Below are 14,464 nucleotides of genomic sequence, written 5' to 3'. Positions count from 1 at the left end.
ACAAACTATCCACTGATACATGACCTCTGTTCTCTTACAGGTGTTGTGATAACTTTAGTTGCAGATTAAGAAAAATATGATATTTCCATACTTTTATTAATATCTCAATAAACAATCATGGCACAATAATGGCTGAGGTCTCATTTTGAAGTTAACATTCAGACCAACAAAGCAGCTACACACCATAGACTTCCACACATATGATCAACTGACACAGTGCAATTTGTTTTAACATGCATGCAAAAATATGCATGACAGTGCTACCTACCAAATATAAAATCAAACTTTTTTGAGTTGCAATGTCAAAAATTATACCATTCTGAAGATCTGCTTCCACGGAGCAACTTTTGTATTTACATTTTTTTGTGTAGCTATTATAACTCTAACATTATGAGCATCTGTTTTTAGTATGGTATTAGAAATGCATACTCTGAAAATGAGCTCAGGCTGCAGCATTGTTTCTATGGAGGAAGTTAACGGACATAATTTCTAAGCTGTTCTGGAGAGAACAAGATAAAAATCACCATAAAAGAATCACACTCTAAGTAGTTTAACTCTTACCCCAAAACAAACCCTTCTTTAAAACTTTTTGTTGAGTCTCTAGTCCTTTCTAACCATCAACACACCCTATCTAGTCACTAAATTAATCCATTTTTTTCCCACTGGTTCCTCTAGGAGCAAGAAGCGACAAACAAAATGGTGCTACTATTTTTGAAGAGAAGAGTTTCTTTCCTTAAGCCCTTGACAACTTGAACTTAAAGCTCCCTGGTCAGCCACAGTAAGAAGCTGAGATCCCTTATAAGATCCTCCAAAGCTAGCTACGAAAACAAAGTCGCCACTAATTCCAAGGACACCCACAAAGCATTCTATAGCTATGTCAAGAATCTCGATGGCAACACCCAGATCTGCTCTGCGTTACAGCACAAAGGCAAGAAAATTACAGAACCAACTGATATTGCCAACATCCTGGCAGATAGGTTCAGTGCTAACTTTACCGCCCTCTCACCCCCTAAAGGGCCCATATTTATACAGGAAGAATGCAGAGTCCCTGTAATCACAACTACGCAGGTAAAAACTGCACTCTCAAGCCAAAAACACAGCATCCATGGGACCGGACAACATCCCAGGCTGCGTTTTACACGAACTTCAGAACAAACTGGCTCCCCACTTAAGCACCATGTTCAATAATAGCCTCGCATCAGGCTTTGTGCCCACTGAATGGCGCATAGCAACAGTTATCCCACTCCACAAAGGGGGAGCCACCACTGATCCCAGGAACTATCGACCTATTAGCCTGACGAGCCTGGTCTGCAAGGCCATGGAACGTATCATCATGGAACTCATAAACAAAGACATTGGTAACCTCCAAACTCTGGATCCCACTCAGTTCTGGTTTGTGAAAGGCAGATCATGCCTCCTGAACCTGATCGACTTCTTTGAGGCAGTTATCAAAGCCGTAGATAAGGGTAAGGTGGGTCACACAGCCTATCTCGACCTCGCCAAGGCTTTCGGCACCATCCCCCATTCTGGAATTATAGCTAAACTCACTAAACTAGATATAAATCCCTACGTCACAAGATGGGTTGCCAACTGGCTCACTGACAGAACCCACACTGTAAAAGTTGCAGACTCCAAATCTGACCTAAAACCAGTGACAAGTGGAGTACCACAGGGTTCCGTCCTGAGACCTCTCCTGTTTGGTATCTATTTCTCTGAAGTACAGGCTAACACAGAAGGCCTCCGGCTAACGAAGTTCGCAGATGACTGCAAACTAGGAGCTATAATCAAGTCCCCAAATGATGTGGGCATCCTACAGAAGGGCCTCGCTGAGACAGATGTCTGGTGCCAGAGCCATGGCCTCAAGCTCAATGCCAAAAAGTGCAGTGTCAACCCCATGGGTAAAAACTCTGTACCCATGAACTACCACATAGGCAGCAATCTACTTAACACCGAATGCGTGATAAAAGACGTTAGCACCCAGGTGGACAGTAGTCTCTCCTTTGATAGTCACATCGCCACAGTAGTCAGGAAGTCCTTCTACGTGGCACACCTCATATTAAAAGGGTTCTCATCCAGGAAAAAAGAGCTCATTGTTCCCCTCTACTCGACACTCATTAGACCCATTATAGAGTACAACGCCCCTTTTGGAATGTACCTCACAAGACATCTGCAGCAGCTGGAAAGGCCACAGAAGTACCTCACAAAGAGGATTACTGGCCTCAAACAAATGCCCTACATTGACTGCCTCAAAAAACCTCCAGCTTTACTCCGTAGCAAATCGCCTACTCCGAGGTGATCTCTGCCTAACATATAAAGCTATGTCAAACCCAGAGCTGTTGGACATGCTACACCTAAAGAAATCCCAGTCCCTCCGAGCTACACACTCTAGGGACCTAAACCTTGTCACCACAATAAATAGGACATGCTGGAGGGATAGATTCCTGTCCCAGAGACTTCCCATACTCTGGAACAGGCTACCCATCTATGTCAGGCCAAGTTCTTCATTAGCACTCTTCAAGAAAAATCTTTATGAGTGGGTGGGAAACAGGAAATACATCCCGGGGATCACTTCTGTGTCTCTGCTCGACAGTGGCACAGGAAAATAACTTTCTTGGGTGGCGTAAGCCAGTGAACCTTGTTAGCTAGGCTTATGTATGCCCTTGGGCCGATAGCCTAGTACCTACCTATGAAAAGACTTTATACATGTACTGCATGTGGGAAGTGCAACAGGACACTGAGGTGACTGCCCCATCTTTTTGTTACAGCTCTTGCACTTCTAGTCTCTCACACACATGCGCACTTGCCCAGAATTTTGATTTTCCCTTCACTGTTATCAACAGCAACCCAGGCAGCAGCATGCCCTCTCAATAATTCTCTCCACCTTCCCTCCAAAGGGACGCTAGCAGGCAATATTCTTTGCATTCCTTCTCTCCTCTACACCATCTCCGGCAGATGTCAGAACATTTACAAATCTAGCAGCACTCTACAGAGTTCTACAGCAATGGAGCTGGCACATCTAATTCTCTCTGTACAACAATAGTCTGTAATTATTGTCTATGCATTCAAGTTCTTGCTTGACTCTTTAATCATCTACAGAAGTACTGCTTTTTCCCAAAACTTATTTTATACATGTGTGCTACGCAAGAAGCCACACCTGGTCTCCCTTGCAGAACTTTTAAATTACAAAAAGCTCCATAAAAATACTTACTAAGACCATCTTCAGGTAAATAATCATCTTCCAATGGCAGCATATGAGTAAACTGGTCATCTTCTTCAACCAAATCCAGTCCTTCAGGAATGACTGGGTGATCCTTAAAGCCATCTTTACTTAATTGCAAACATAACTTCAATCATGTACTGAACACGCTTGTCAATTTCAGACTCATGGAGAACATTGCGAAGACGTTCAAAGATAGCTGTGACAAAAACAAATATTAAACAATGTTCTTTCTTATGGAAGGCAGTAAAAAAAAATCCTCCACTACATAAGATATTATACCGTTAATTCCACGAGGAGAAACTTCAGTTAATTTAAGGCCACATTCTTTCAAAAATCCTATTGCAACTTCAACGCTGTCATCTGTAGGTCTTTCCAGGAGAAGAGTGAGCATTTCAAGTGCCAAAACTTCATGAGCCTGCATAAAAGATGAAGATAAATGAAAATTATGTAATCACCATGAACTAGAAGGCAGAACTGTAGCAAATATGGTTCACCTTTGGTAACCACTGCAATTATATGCTGCAGACAATAAGACTACATGACTCCCACCCCTAATCCCATCAATGATTTCTCTCTCTTGCTCTCCAACTCTTCTGTACATTTACAAACACTCATCCATCAGACAAACACCAGTCAACAAGGAAGTCCTAAATGAAACAAGCCAGCAAAGAATAACAAGGTACTAGAAATGACCAGAAAATCCTGTTTATGCCAAGTCAGAAGAGTTGGACAATATTACTGAATATGTTAAAATTTCTTACAGACAGCACAACTGTGTAGGTTAATTACCATAACAGTGCAAGTTCAAATAGATGACAAAGTATTCATTACTTGGGATGTTGCTGTTAAATGTCCCAACTGTCTGTCCTGTCTTCAAGAGCTCATGCTCCTTTAGCTATAACTACAACCACCACCCATAGGTATACAAAGGGCATTTTGCTGTAAGATATGTGTACTGCCCATACCATCTTCAGAGCTTTTATCTCTAAACACAGGAGATTCCTGGTCTGGAAGCCTTGTCAGATACCTTAGGACAAAGTGGAAGGACAATAAGACAAATCTGCCAGAGTCTAGGATATGGACACAAGGGGAGGGGGATCACCCCTGTTAGGCCCTATCTAGGTTCAGGACTCATCCTAGTTAATGCAGAGTGGGGAAAGGGATGACACCCTAACCTTGCCTAGAGCAAAGGAGAGAGTCTAATGTGGGGTGGTGGGAGGGGAAGAGTTGCTACAAACAGTGAATCTATCTGAACTACTATCAGTACTGTCCTTTACTAGACTGTCACTGCAGTATTCATTAAGTCTAGGACAACTCAAAGCTTACACAGACTGGATGATGACAGAAGGCTGCTTGACACTGCAAAGGATGCCTTGAAGGGCAGCCTCGGCAAATCCTGTTGTAGCCCTCATCAAGCTGTTAATTTGTAATAAGTGGTGAAGGTGAGGACCAAAGACCAGGTAGCTGCCTACAGCATGGCTCTGGTGTCCACTTGCACAAAAGTCATTGTGGTGAATGTTGGTCTGGCACAGTAAGCTTTCACTTGACAAGACAGATAGTGGTCCTTGCTAGACAGCAAAAATAAATCACCGATCTGCAGATAGACTGTTTTGTCATTAGCTGCCCTTTCCTCTTATCAGCAAAGGAGATGAAAAAGTACAGTTGTGTACACTTACCATAAATGTAGATGTTCGAGTGTATTCACTGTTGCAGTCATTACATTTGGGTAATCCTGCTGGCAGGTTGCCCTCAGTCGGCTTGAATTCCAAGGTCTTAGGTCCTAAGGCCAGCTGCCGTCGCCCCTTCCCTGATGTCAGGTCGTCAGGGGTATAAAAGAAACAGCCGACACCATTTTCTTTAGTTTTTCTTGCCCCAGATGTCAGGCGCCCCCTAAAAGGGTAGCCAAAATTTATATCTATAAATAAAATTGCATGCACCAATACAAACTTCATCTACAAGCAAATACACCACATAGGTTGTATAAATCCTAGGAGGAAAGATAAGTTCCATCAGAAGAAAAGGGTTGGGTGGGTAATTTGGACTGCAACAGTGAATACACTCGAACATCTACATTTATGGTAAGTGTACACAACTGTACTATGTTCTTCGTGTTTCACTGTTGCAGTCATTACATCTGGGTAGATTCCCAAAGCTATGGTTGGGAGGCTGCAGCTAAACAGCATTAGGAGCAGCTATGAGACCCTGCAGAACTGCAGTCGTAAAGCCTGCCCTGGATTTAGAATAGAGTGGCAGATGATAGTGCTTAAGTGTTGTCTTGGCCAGTTTGGAGCTATCAGGATTATCCTTGGATGTTCTTCCTTGATTTTTAGGAGTACTTTGTGTATCAAGGGGAGAGGTGGGAATGCATAAACTGTTAGGCCCTTCCAGCTGAAGGAGAGCGAATCCACTTTCCATGCTAGTGGTGAAATGTCCTTGTGCAGAATTTTTGAGTTGGTGATTGTGAGGAGATGCAAATAGATCTATCTGAGGCATTCCCCACTTCTTTGTAATGGTCCTGAAGATGTCCGGGTGCAGGTGCCATTCGTGAGCATCTGATGTGGTCCTGCTTAAGATGTCCGCTAGAGTATTTTCTTTTCCTGGTACAAATATTGCTTGCAGCTGGATGTTGTAGCTGAGTGCCAGGGTCCACAGTTCCAAAGTCATTCTGCATAGGGGTATGAATGAGTGCCTCCCTGTTTGTTGATGTACCACATGACTGTGGTGTTGTCTGTCCTTATCAACAGCTGGCCCTCTTTGAGAAATGGTCTGAACTTTGGGATAGCCAGTTTTACAGCCAGCATTTCTTTTAGGTTGATGTGCAGGTGAAGTTGATCCTGAGTCCACAATCCTTGCACGCATTTGTCCAGCATGTGGGCCCCCCATCCTAGGTCTGAAGCATCTGTTGTAATGCTCTGGCTTGCTTGACATCTGAGAAAAGGAAGGCCTGGGTTGGACCGGCATGCCTGGGCCCACCATAGGAACTCCTGTTTTAAGCATGGAATTAGTGGGATTTCTGTTTCGAGGCTGTGTCTGTGTTGGGACCATAAATTCGTGAGGTACCACTGTAGTTTTCTCATATGTAGTCTGGCAAATGGAACCAAAATTATGCATGATGCCATGAAGCCCAAGGCCTGCAGAACTTTTCTTGCTGTTAATTTGTTCAGCTTTGTTAGGGACAAGAAGTAAAGAGGGAGTTCTTTTGTTTTTCTGTAGTTAGGAATGCCATTTGTCTCACTGTGTCCAATTCCGCTCCCAAGAATGTCCTTGTTTGGGATGGTATCAGTCTTGACTTTTGTAGATTGACTGTGTATCCCAGTGCTTGTAGCAAGTAAATGACCCTTTGCAAATCTGTTGTCAACTTGCTTTTGTTGTCCCCTTGTAGCAGGCAGTCGCCCAGGTATGGGTAAATATGAATTCCTGCAGTCTGCAATATTACTGATGCCAGGCATTTTGTGAATACTCTGGGCAGTAGATAGCCAAAAGGCAATGCTGAGAATTGATAGTGCTCTGATCCTGCAAGAAATCTGAGGTATCTTCTGCAGATTGGTCGAATAGGGACGCAGGTATGCCTCCTTGAGATCTAGAGTTACCAGCCAACACTCCTTGCCCAGTATGGGAAGAAGTTGCTGTAGGGTCAGCATTTTGAATTTTGGGACAATGATGTATGTATTCAAGGTGGACAGGTCGAGAATTGGTCTCCAACTTTTCCTTTCTTGGAACTAGGAACAGTCTGGAGTAGAACCCTTTCCTTGCTCTGCTGCAGGCACTTTTCCACAGCTCTCATGTTTGCTAACTCCATTATCTGTTGTAAAGCTTCTGTTTTTGATTTGGAGGTAGATTTGGCATTCCTCTTTGACTGGTATAGTGTGGAAGTGGAATCGGTAACCTTGATGTATAATTTGCAGAATCCACTTGTCTTTGTTATGTGGTGCCAGTTCTTGCAAATAAAGTTAACCTTCCGCCTAGTGGGGCTGCTGTTTGCTCCCTGGTAGGCGGTTTTAGGAGTAAGTCACTGTGGCTGTGTTGAAGTAGTGGCAGTGGCTGTGTCTGTGCCTCTGTTGTTACCTTGCCACTGTCGCCCTCTGTAGGCACTTCCTCTGGTTTGGTTTCTGCCTCTGAACGCCTATTCCTGCCCCTTTGAAATCTTGTGGAGTCAGGAAAGGACCAATTTTGGCAGGCCAGTTCCTGCTAAACCTTGGGGTTGAACCTGCAGGAAATCTTTAACAGTTTGAACTGATTTTGCCTTTTCTTCCATTTTCTTCATAACCTGCTGGGCAGGTGCACCAAACAAACTTGTCTTATCCATAGGAGCATCTAACAATTTTGCTTTAACATGATCTGGTAGAGCTTGCTCCTTTAGCCATGCATGCCTTCTTATCACTGTGCCAGTCATGGCTGATCTAAATGAAGCCTCCAGTGCATCATAGCCACATTTTAAGGAATGGTTACTAACCTGTTGTATGTTATTTACCATTTCTAATACATATTTCTTGTCAAGAGCTTCATCAGTGGTTAATTTTTAGTTAGCTGATCAAGCATAAACTCTTGGTATTGTATCATGTGAAACTGGCAGTTTAAAGCTCTAGCTGAGAGAGTAGCTGAAGTGTATACTTTTTTACCCCATCTGTCTAATGCCCTTGCTTCCCTTTCAGAAGGAGTAGGGTTTTTAGCTATGGTCAGCTACTGCCTTGGGACCCTGGGATATTGTTTCTGGGTCTGCAAGTGGGGCCTTGTACAGGTGGTGATGAGTGTCAGGCACCCTGTAAAATCTGTCTGGTTTGGCAGGGGCTGGGGGTAATGAGTCTGGAGTAGAGCAGACTTCTAAGTCTTTTTCGGGAATCTGAGAATTCTTGTTGCTGCCATTGGAACTGCTCTCGCATGGCATGCAAGGTTTCCCCAAAGGAGAATTCTTCTGGAGGGGAGGCAGCTGGAATGGATTCTTCAGCATCAGAATCCTCAAAATTAGAGAAAGGGGCCTCTGGCTGGTCAGTAATGTCTGATTCATCTGCAGAATCATCAGAGGACACTGGCTCAGGGGGCTCTGCCCTAGGTCTCTTATCTGGGGGCTGAGAGGCCCTGTCTGGGTGAGGTTGAGATCCTCTAATTAAAGAAATCAAATCTTCTGCCAAGGTGAGCATTTGAGAACTAGAAGAGGGCCTGGTTGAGGGTGGTTTAACAGGCACTGATTTGGTAGACTTGGCTGCTTTAGCCCTGGCGAAGGCCTTAATGGACATGGCTGCTGGAGGCCTAGCAGCACCACGTGCTGGGGTAGAGACATCCAGGGAATGGTGTCTGATACGTCAGTGGGTAACGCTTCAGAGGCCGATTCAAGAATTGTAGCAGGGGCCTCAAGAGTAGAGATAGATTCGCCGTACCTAAGATCAGTTTCTTCGGTTCCGCCCAAACCCGAGACACTCGCGGTTTGCTTAAGCGTGGTTTCAGCCGAAACCGCGGACCGCGAGTGTCGGTCTTTTTCTTTGCTTTTGGCAGAAAGTGTAGTCGGAGGTTCCGACGACATAATGTAAGCAAAGTCAGAACCGAAAACTGTTCTGCAAACTCCGACCGACGCCTGCGTTCGGGTTGAAGGAAGCACAGGCCGAACAGGCTGCTACGTCGTGGGCTGGGCCTAAACAAGGCAGACAGTAAGAATGGAAATCTTTATGAGGTATTTGTTTCCCACAGGTTAAACAATTATTAACTTTTCTGACATCGGCTGAGGCAAGAAAGAGTCCCAACGGGTACTTAGCTTTAGAAGTCTTCAAGTAGTATTCGGTAGAAAAATCTCTGGATCCGACCGACCGGCACTTGCGAACAGCTTCTGCTTGGCCACGGCAAGAAAGACTGAGGAAGATGGCGTCGGCTGATGCCTTTATACCCGAAGTCCAACAGAGATGACGTCGGATGAAGAGCGACATCAGCCGAAGCCGGACCCGGACTTTGTAATCCGGCCGACTGACGGGCTGCCTGACGACAGGACAACCCAGCTGTTATGACTGCAGATGCATCCATGAAGGACATCAGGCTACCCATCTATGTCAGGCCAAGTTCTTCATTAGCACTCTTCAAGAAAAATCTTTATGAGTGGGTGGGAAACAGGAAATACATCCCGGGGATCACTTCTGTGTCTCTGCTCGACAGTGGCACAGGAAAATAACTTTCTTGGGTGGCGTAAGCCAGTGAACCTTGTTAGCTAGGCTTATGTATGCCCTTGGGCCGATAGCCTAGTACCTACCTATGAAAAGACTTTATACATGTACTGCATGTGGGAAGTGCAACAGGACACTGAGGTGACTGCCCCATCTTTTTGTTACAGCTCTTGCACTTCTAGTCTCTCACACACATGCGCACTTGCCCAGAATTTTGATTTTCCCTTCACTGTTATCAACAGCAACCCAGGCAGCAGCATGCCCTCTCAATAATTCTCTCCACCTTCCTCCAAAGGGACGCTAGCAGGCAATATTCTTTGCATTCCTTCTCTCCTCTACACCATCTCCGGCAGATGTCAGAACATTTACAAATCTAGCAGCACTCTACAGAGTTCTACAGCAATGGAGCTGGCACATCTAATTCTCTCTGTACAACAATAGTCTGTAATTATTGTCTATGCATTCAAGTTCTTGCTTGACTCTTTAATCATCTACAGAAGTACTGCTTTTTCCCAAAACTTATTTTATACATGTGTGCTACGCAAGAAGCCACACCTGGTCTCCCTTGCAGAACTTTTAAATTACAAAAAGCTCCATAAAAATACTTACTAAGACCATCTTCAGGTAAATAATCATCTTCCAATGGCAGCATATGAGTAAACTGGTCATCTTCTTCAACCAAATCCAGTCCTTCAGGAATGACTGGGTGATCCTTAAAGCCATCTTTACGAATTGCAAACATAACTTCAATCATGTACTGAACACGCTTGTCAATTTCAGACTCATGGAGAACATTGCGAAGACGTTCAAAGATAGCTGTGACAAAAACAAATATTAAACAATGTTCTTTCTTATGGAAGGCAGTAAAAAAAAATCCTCCACTACATAAGATATTATACCGTTAATTCCACGAGGAGAAACTTCAGTTAATTTAAGGCCACATTCTTTCAAAAATCCTATTGCAACTTCAACGCTGTCATCTGTAGGTCTTTCCAGGAGAAGAGTGAGCATTTCAAGTGCCAAAACTTCATGAGCCTGCATAAAAGATGAAGATAAATGAAAATTATGTAATCACCATGAACGCAGAAGGCAGAACTGTAGCAAATATGGTTCACCTTTGGTAACCACTGCAATTATATGCTGCAGACAATAAGACTACATGACTCCCACCCCTAATCCCATCACGCATTTCTCTCTCTTGCTCTCCAACTCTTCTGTACATTTACAAACACTCATCCATCAGACAAACACCAGTCAACAAGGAAGTCCTAAATGAAACAAGCCAGCAAAGAATAACAAGGTACTAGAAATGACCAGAAAATCCTGTTTATGCCAAGCCGTCAGAAGAGTTGGACAATATTACTGAATATGTTAAAATTTCTTACAGACAGCACAACTGTGTAGGTTAATTACCATAACAGTGCAAGTTCAAATAGATGACAAAGTATTCATTACTTCTGGGATGTTGCTGTTAAATGTCCCAACTGTCTGTCCTGTCTTCAAGAGCTCATGCTCCCTTTAGCTATAACTACAACCACCACCCATAGGTATACAAAAGGGCATTTTGCTGTAAGATATGTGTACTGCCCATACCATCTTCAGAGCTTTTTATCTCCTAAACACAGGAGATTCCTGGTCTGAAGCCTTGTCAGATACCTTAGGACAAAGTGGAAGGACAATAAGACAAATCTGCCAGAGTCTAGGATATGGACACAAGGGGGGAGGGGGGGATCACCCTTTGTTAGGGCCCTATCTAGGTTCAGGACTCTATCCTAGTTAATGCAGAGTGGGGAAAGGGATGACACCCTAACCTTGCCTAGAGCAAAGGAGAGAGTCTAATGTGGGGGTGGTGGGAGGGGAAGAGTTGCTACAAACAGTGAATCTATCTGAACTACTATCAGTACTGTCCTTTACTAGACTGTCACTGCAGTATTCATTAAGTCTAGGACAACTCAAAGCTTACACAGACTGGATGATGACAGAAGGCTGCTTGACACTGCAAAGGATGCCTTGAAGGGCAGCCTCGGCAAATCCTGTTGTAGCCCTCATCAAGCTGTTAATTTTGTAATAAGTGGTGAAGGTGAGGACCAAAGACCAGGTAGCTGCCTACAGCATGGCTCTGGTGTCCACTCCTTGCACAAAAGTCATTGTGGTGAATGTTGGTCTGGCACAGTAAGCTTTCACTTGACAAGACAGATAGTGGTCCTTGCTAGGACAGCAAAAAATAAATCACCGATCTGCAGATAGACTGTTTTGTCATTAGCTGCCCTTTCCTCTTATCAGCAAAGGAGATGAAAAAAGTGCAGTTGTGTACACTTACCATAAATGTAGATGTTCGAGTGTATTCACTGTTGCAGTCATTACATTTGGGTAATCCTGCTGGCAGGTTGCCCTCAGTCGGCTTGAATTCCAAGGTCTTAGGTCCTGCGTCAGCTGCTGTCGCCCCTTCCCTGACGTCAGGTCGTCAGGGGTATAAAAGAAGCAGCCAACGCCATTTTCTTTAGTTTTTCTTGCCCCAGATGTCAGGTGCCCCCTGAAAGGGTAGCCAAAATTTATATCTATAAATAAAATTGCATGCACCAATATAAACTTTACCTTCATCTACAAGCAAATACACCACATAGGTTGTATAAATCAGAGAAAGAAAGATAAGTTCCATCAGAAGAAAAGGGGGTTGGGTGGGTGGGTAACCTGGACTGCAACAGTGAATATACTCTAACATCTACATTTATGGTAAGTGTACACAACTGTACTATGTTCTTCGTGTTTCACTGTTGCAGTCATTACATTTGGGTAGATTCCCAAAGCTATGGTTGGGAGGCTGGAGCTAAACAGCATTAGGACCGGCTATAAGACCCTGCAGAACTGCAGTGGCAAAGCCTGCCCTGGATTTAGAGTAGAGTGGCAGATGATAGTGCTTTGTAAAGGTGTGCACTGAACTCCAAGTAGCTTCCTCTAAAATGTCCTTGGTTGGTACTCCCCTGAGAAAGGCTGCTGAAGTGGCCGCAGCTCTGGTGGAATGTGGACTAATGCCCTTAGGCACTGGCTTTCCATGATATAAATAGCAGAAACGAATGCAGTGGCCTATCCACTTTGAAATAGTCTGCTTTAAGATGGCCTTTCCTTGTGATCCTGCAGCATATGCCACTAGTAATTGCTCTGTCTTTCTAAAAACTTTGGTTCTGTCCAAGTAGAATCTAAGTTGTCTATGCACGTCTAAAGAATGCAGAATTCTTTCCCCCTTGTTCTGTGGATTTGGATAGAAAGTTGGCAGATGAATGGTTTGGTTAAGAGCCACAGTGGACACCACCTTAGGCATAAATGTGGGGTTTGTCCTCAGGGAGACTCTGTCCGGATAAAAAATGATAAAAGGTTCCACAGCCATGAGTGCCTGTAGCTCTGAAACTCGTCTTGCAGAAGTTATTGTTAGGAGCAGAGCTGTTTTCCAAGATAAAAACTTTATATCAGCAGTAGCCGCTAGCTCAAAAGGAGGCAGGGTGAGTTTTTCCAAGACATAGTTGAGGTCCCATGCAGGCATTGGTGATCTCCTTGGAGGCCTTAAATTTTTGGCTCCCCTGAGGTACTGTTTTAATAATGGATGAGAAAATATTGGTGGCTCTGCACTGTAATGTGCCGAAATGGCAGAGGCATGAATTTTAATAGATGAGAAAGAAAGGCCTTTATCCAGCATCTCAGTTAAGTATTGTAAAATCTGAGGAATATTTGGCACAGCTGTATCTGTTCCTTGTGCCTGGTTCCAAGCACAGAATCTCTTCCATTTTCCAGCATAAGATTTTCTCGTACTAGGCCTTCTGGCTTCCAAAATGACATCCATCACAGCTTTGCTGAGAGGTGTGTTTTGTATAACTACATTATCCGCCATGCTACCAGGTTTAAAGTCCTGAGTTGGCTGTGCAGGATCTGATCGTTTTGCTGGGACTGTAGATGAGGTACTTGAGGTAAGGTCCAAGCTGGGCACTGAGACGAGCTCCTTAAGATTGGGTACCAGTGCTGGCGGGGCCAGTCTGGGGCAATCAGTATCACCTTTGGCTTCTCTTGTCTGACCTTTAGGAGTACCTTGGGTAGGAGAGGCAGAGGGGGAAAGGCATATACTGAATAGGTTTTTCCAGCTGAAGGATAGGGCGTCCACTTTCCATGCTTGTCTGTGAAAAATCCTTGTGAAAAATCTTTTTAGTTGGTAGTTGTGGGGGGAGGCAAATAGATCTATGTCCGGGCATCCCCATTTCCTTGTTATCATGCTGAAGACTTGTGGATCCAGCTGCCACTCGTGGGGATTCATGAGGTTTCTGCTTAGTTTGTCTGCCAGAGTATTTGTCCTTCCTGGCAGGAATTGTGCCTGCCGATGTACTTGGTAAGTCAATGTTGTGTCCCACAACATCATGGCTAGTCTGCAAAGGGGGTAAGAATGTGTGCCCCCCTGCTTGTTTATATACCACATCACCGTGGTGTTGTCTGTCTTTATCAGTTGTTGTCCTGGATGAAGTAGGTCCTTGAAGGCTGTCAGGGCATTTTGAACAGCTAGCATCTCATTTTGATTGATATGTAGATACATTTGGTTTGAGGTCCATGTGCCCTGAATGCATCTTCCTGCCATGTGGGCCCCCCAGGCATAATCTGATGCATCCGTTGTTAGTGTCTGCCTGGCTGGAGGTAATGTGAATGGCTGTCCCTTGTTTTGGTGACAAGCCGTTGCCCATCATTGGAACTCCTCTTGCAGGCAGGGAATGAGAGTAATTATAGTTTCCAGTTTGTGGCAATGTTGAGTCCAAACACTTTTTAGATACCACTGAAGTTTCCTCATATGCAGTCTTGCATATGGAATTAGTAGGATGCAGGATGCCATGAAGCCCAAAGCCTGCAGAATTTTTCTTGCAGATAACTGGGCCTTTGTTGCTAGCATTTTGAAGTAGGTAGTCAGTTGCCTTTGTTTGTCTGGTGTGAGATAAGCCATCTGGGCAGTTGTATTTAAGCTTGCACCCAGGAATTACATCTCTTGAGAGGGTACTAGTTTTGATTTCTGTTCGTTGATTGTGTATCCTAGACATGTTAAAAGTCTTCTCACAAACGCCAGATGCTG

General features: G+C 44.2%; 1 protein-coding gene across 1 annotated transcript in view; it reads right to left on the bottom strand.

The window, feature by feature from the left end:
* The window catches only part of CWC22 (CWC22 spliceosome associated protein homolog), a 2,826,743-nt gene that overhangs the window by 1,220,560 nt on the left and 1,591,719 nt on the right, over positions 1-14,464 (bottom strand). Inside the window, exons 9-10 of the mRNA XM_044073714.1 lie at positions 10,266-10,401; positions 9,976-10,182 (exon numbers count right to left, since the gene is read on the bottom strand). Of these exons, the coding sequence (XP_043929649.1) occupies positions 9,976-10,182; positions 10,266-10,401 (343 nt within the window). The remainder of the gene's footprint in view (positions 1-9,975; positions 10,183-10,265; positions 10,402-14,464) is intronic.

Source organism: Protopterus annectens, chromosome 6.part0 (genome assembly GCF_019279795.1).
Source record: "Protopterus annectens isolate FY-2018-M chromosome 6.part0, PAN1.0, whole genome shotgun sequence".
Classification (NCBI taxonomy): Eukaryota; Metazoa; Chordata; order Ceratodontiformes; family Protopteridae; genus Protopterus; species Protopterus annectens.
Note: the sequence above shows the minus strand (reverse complement) of the source record. Positions and strands in the feature narration are given on the sequence as shown.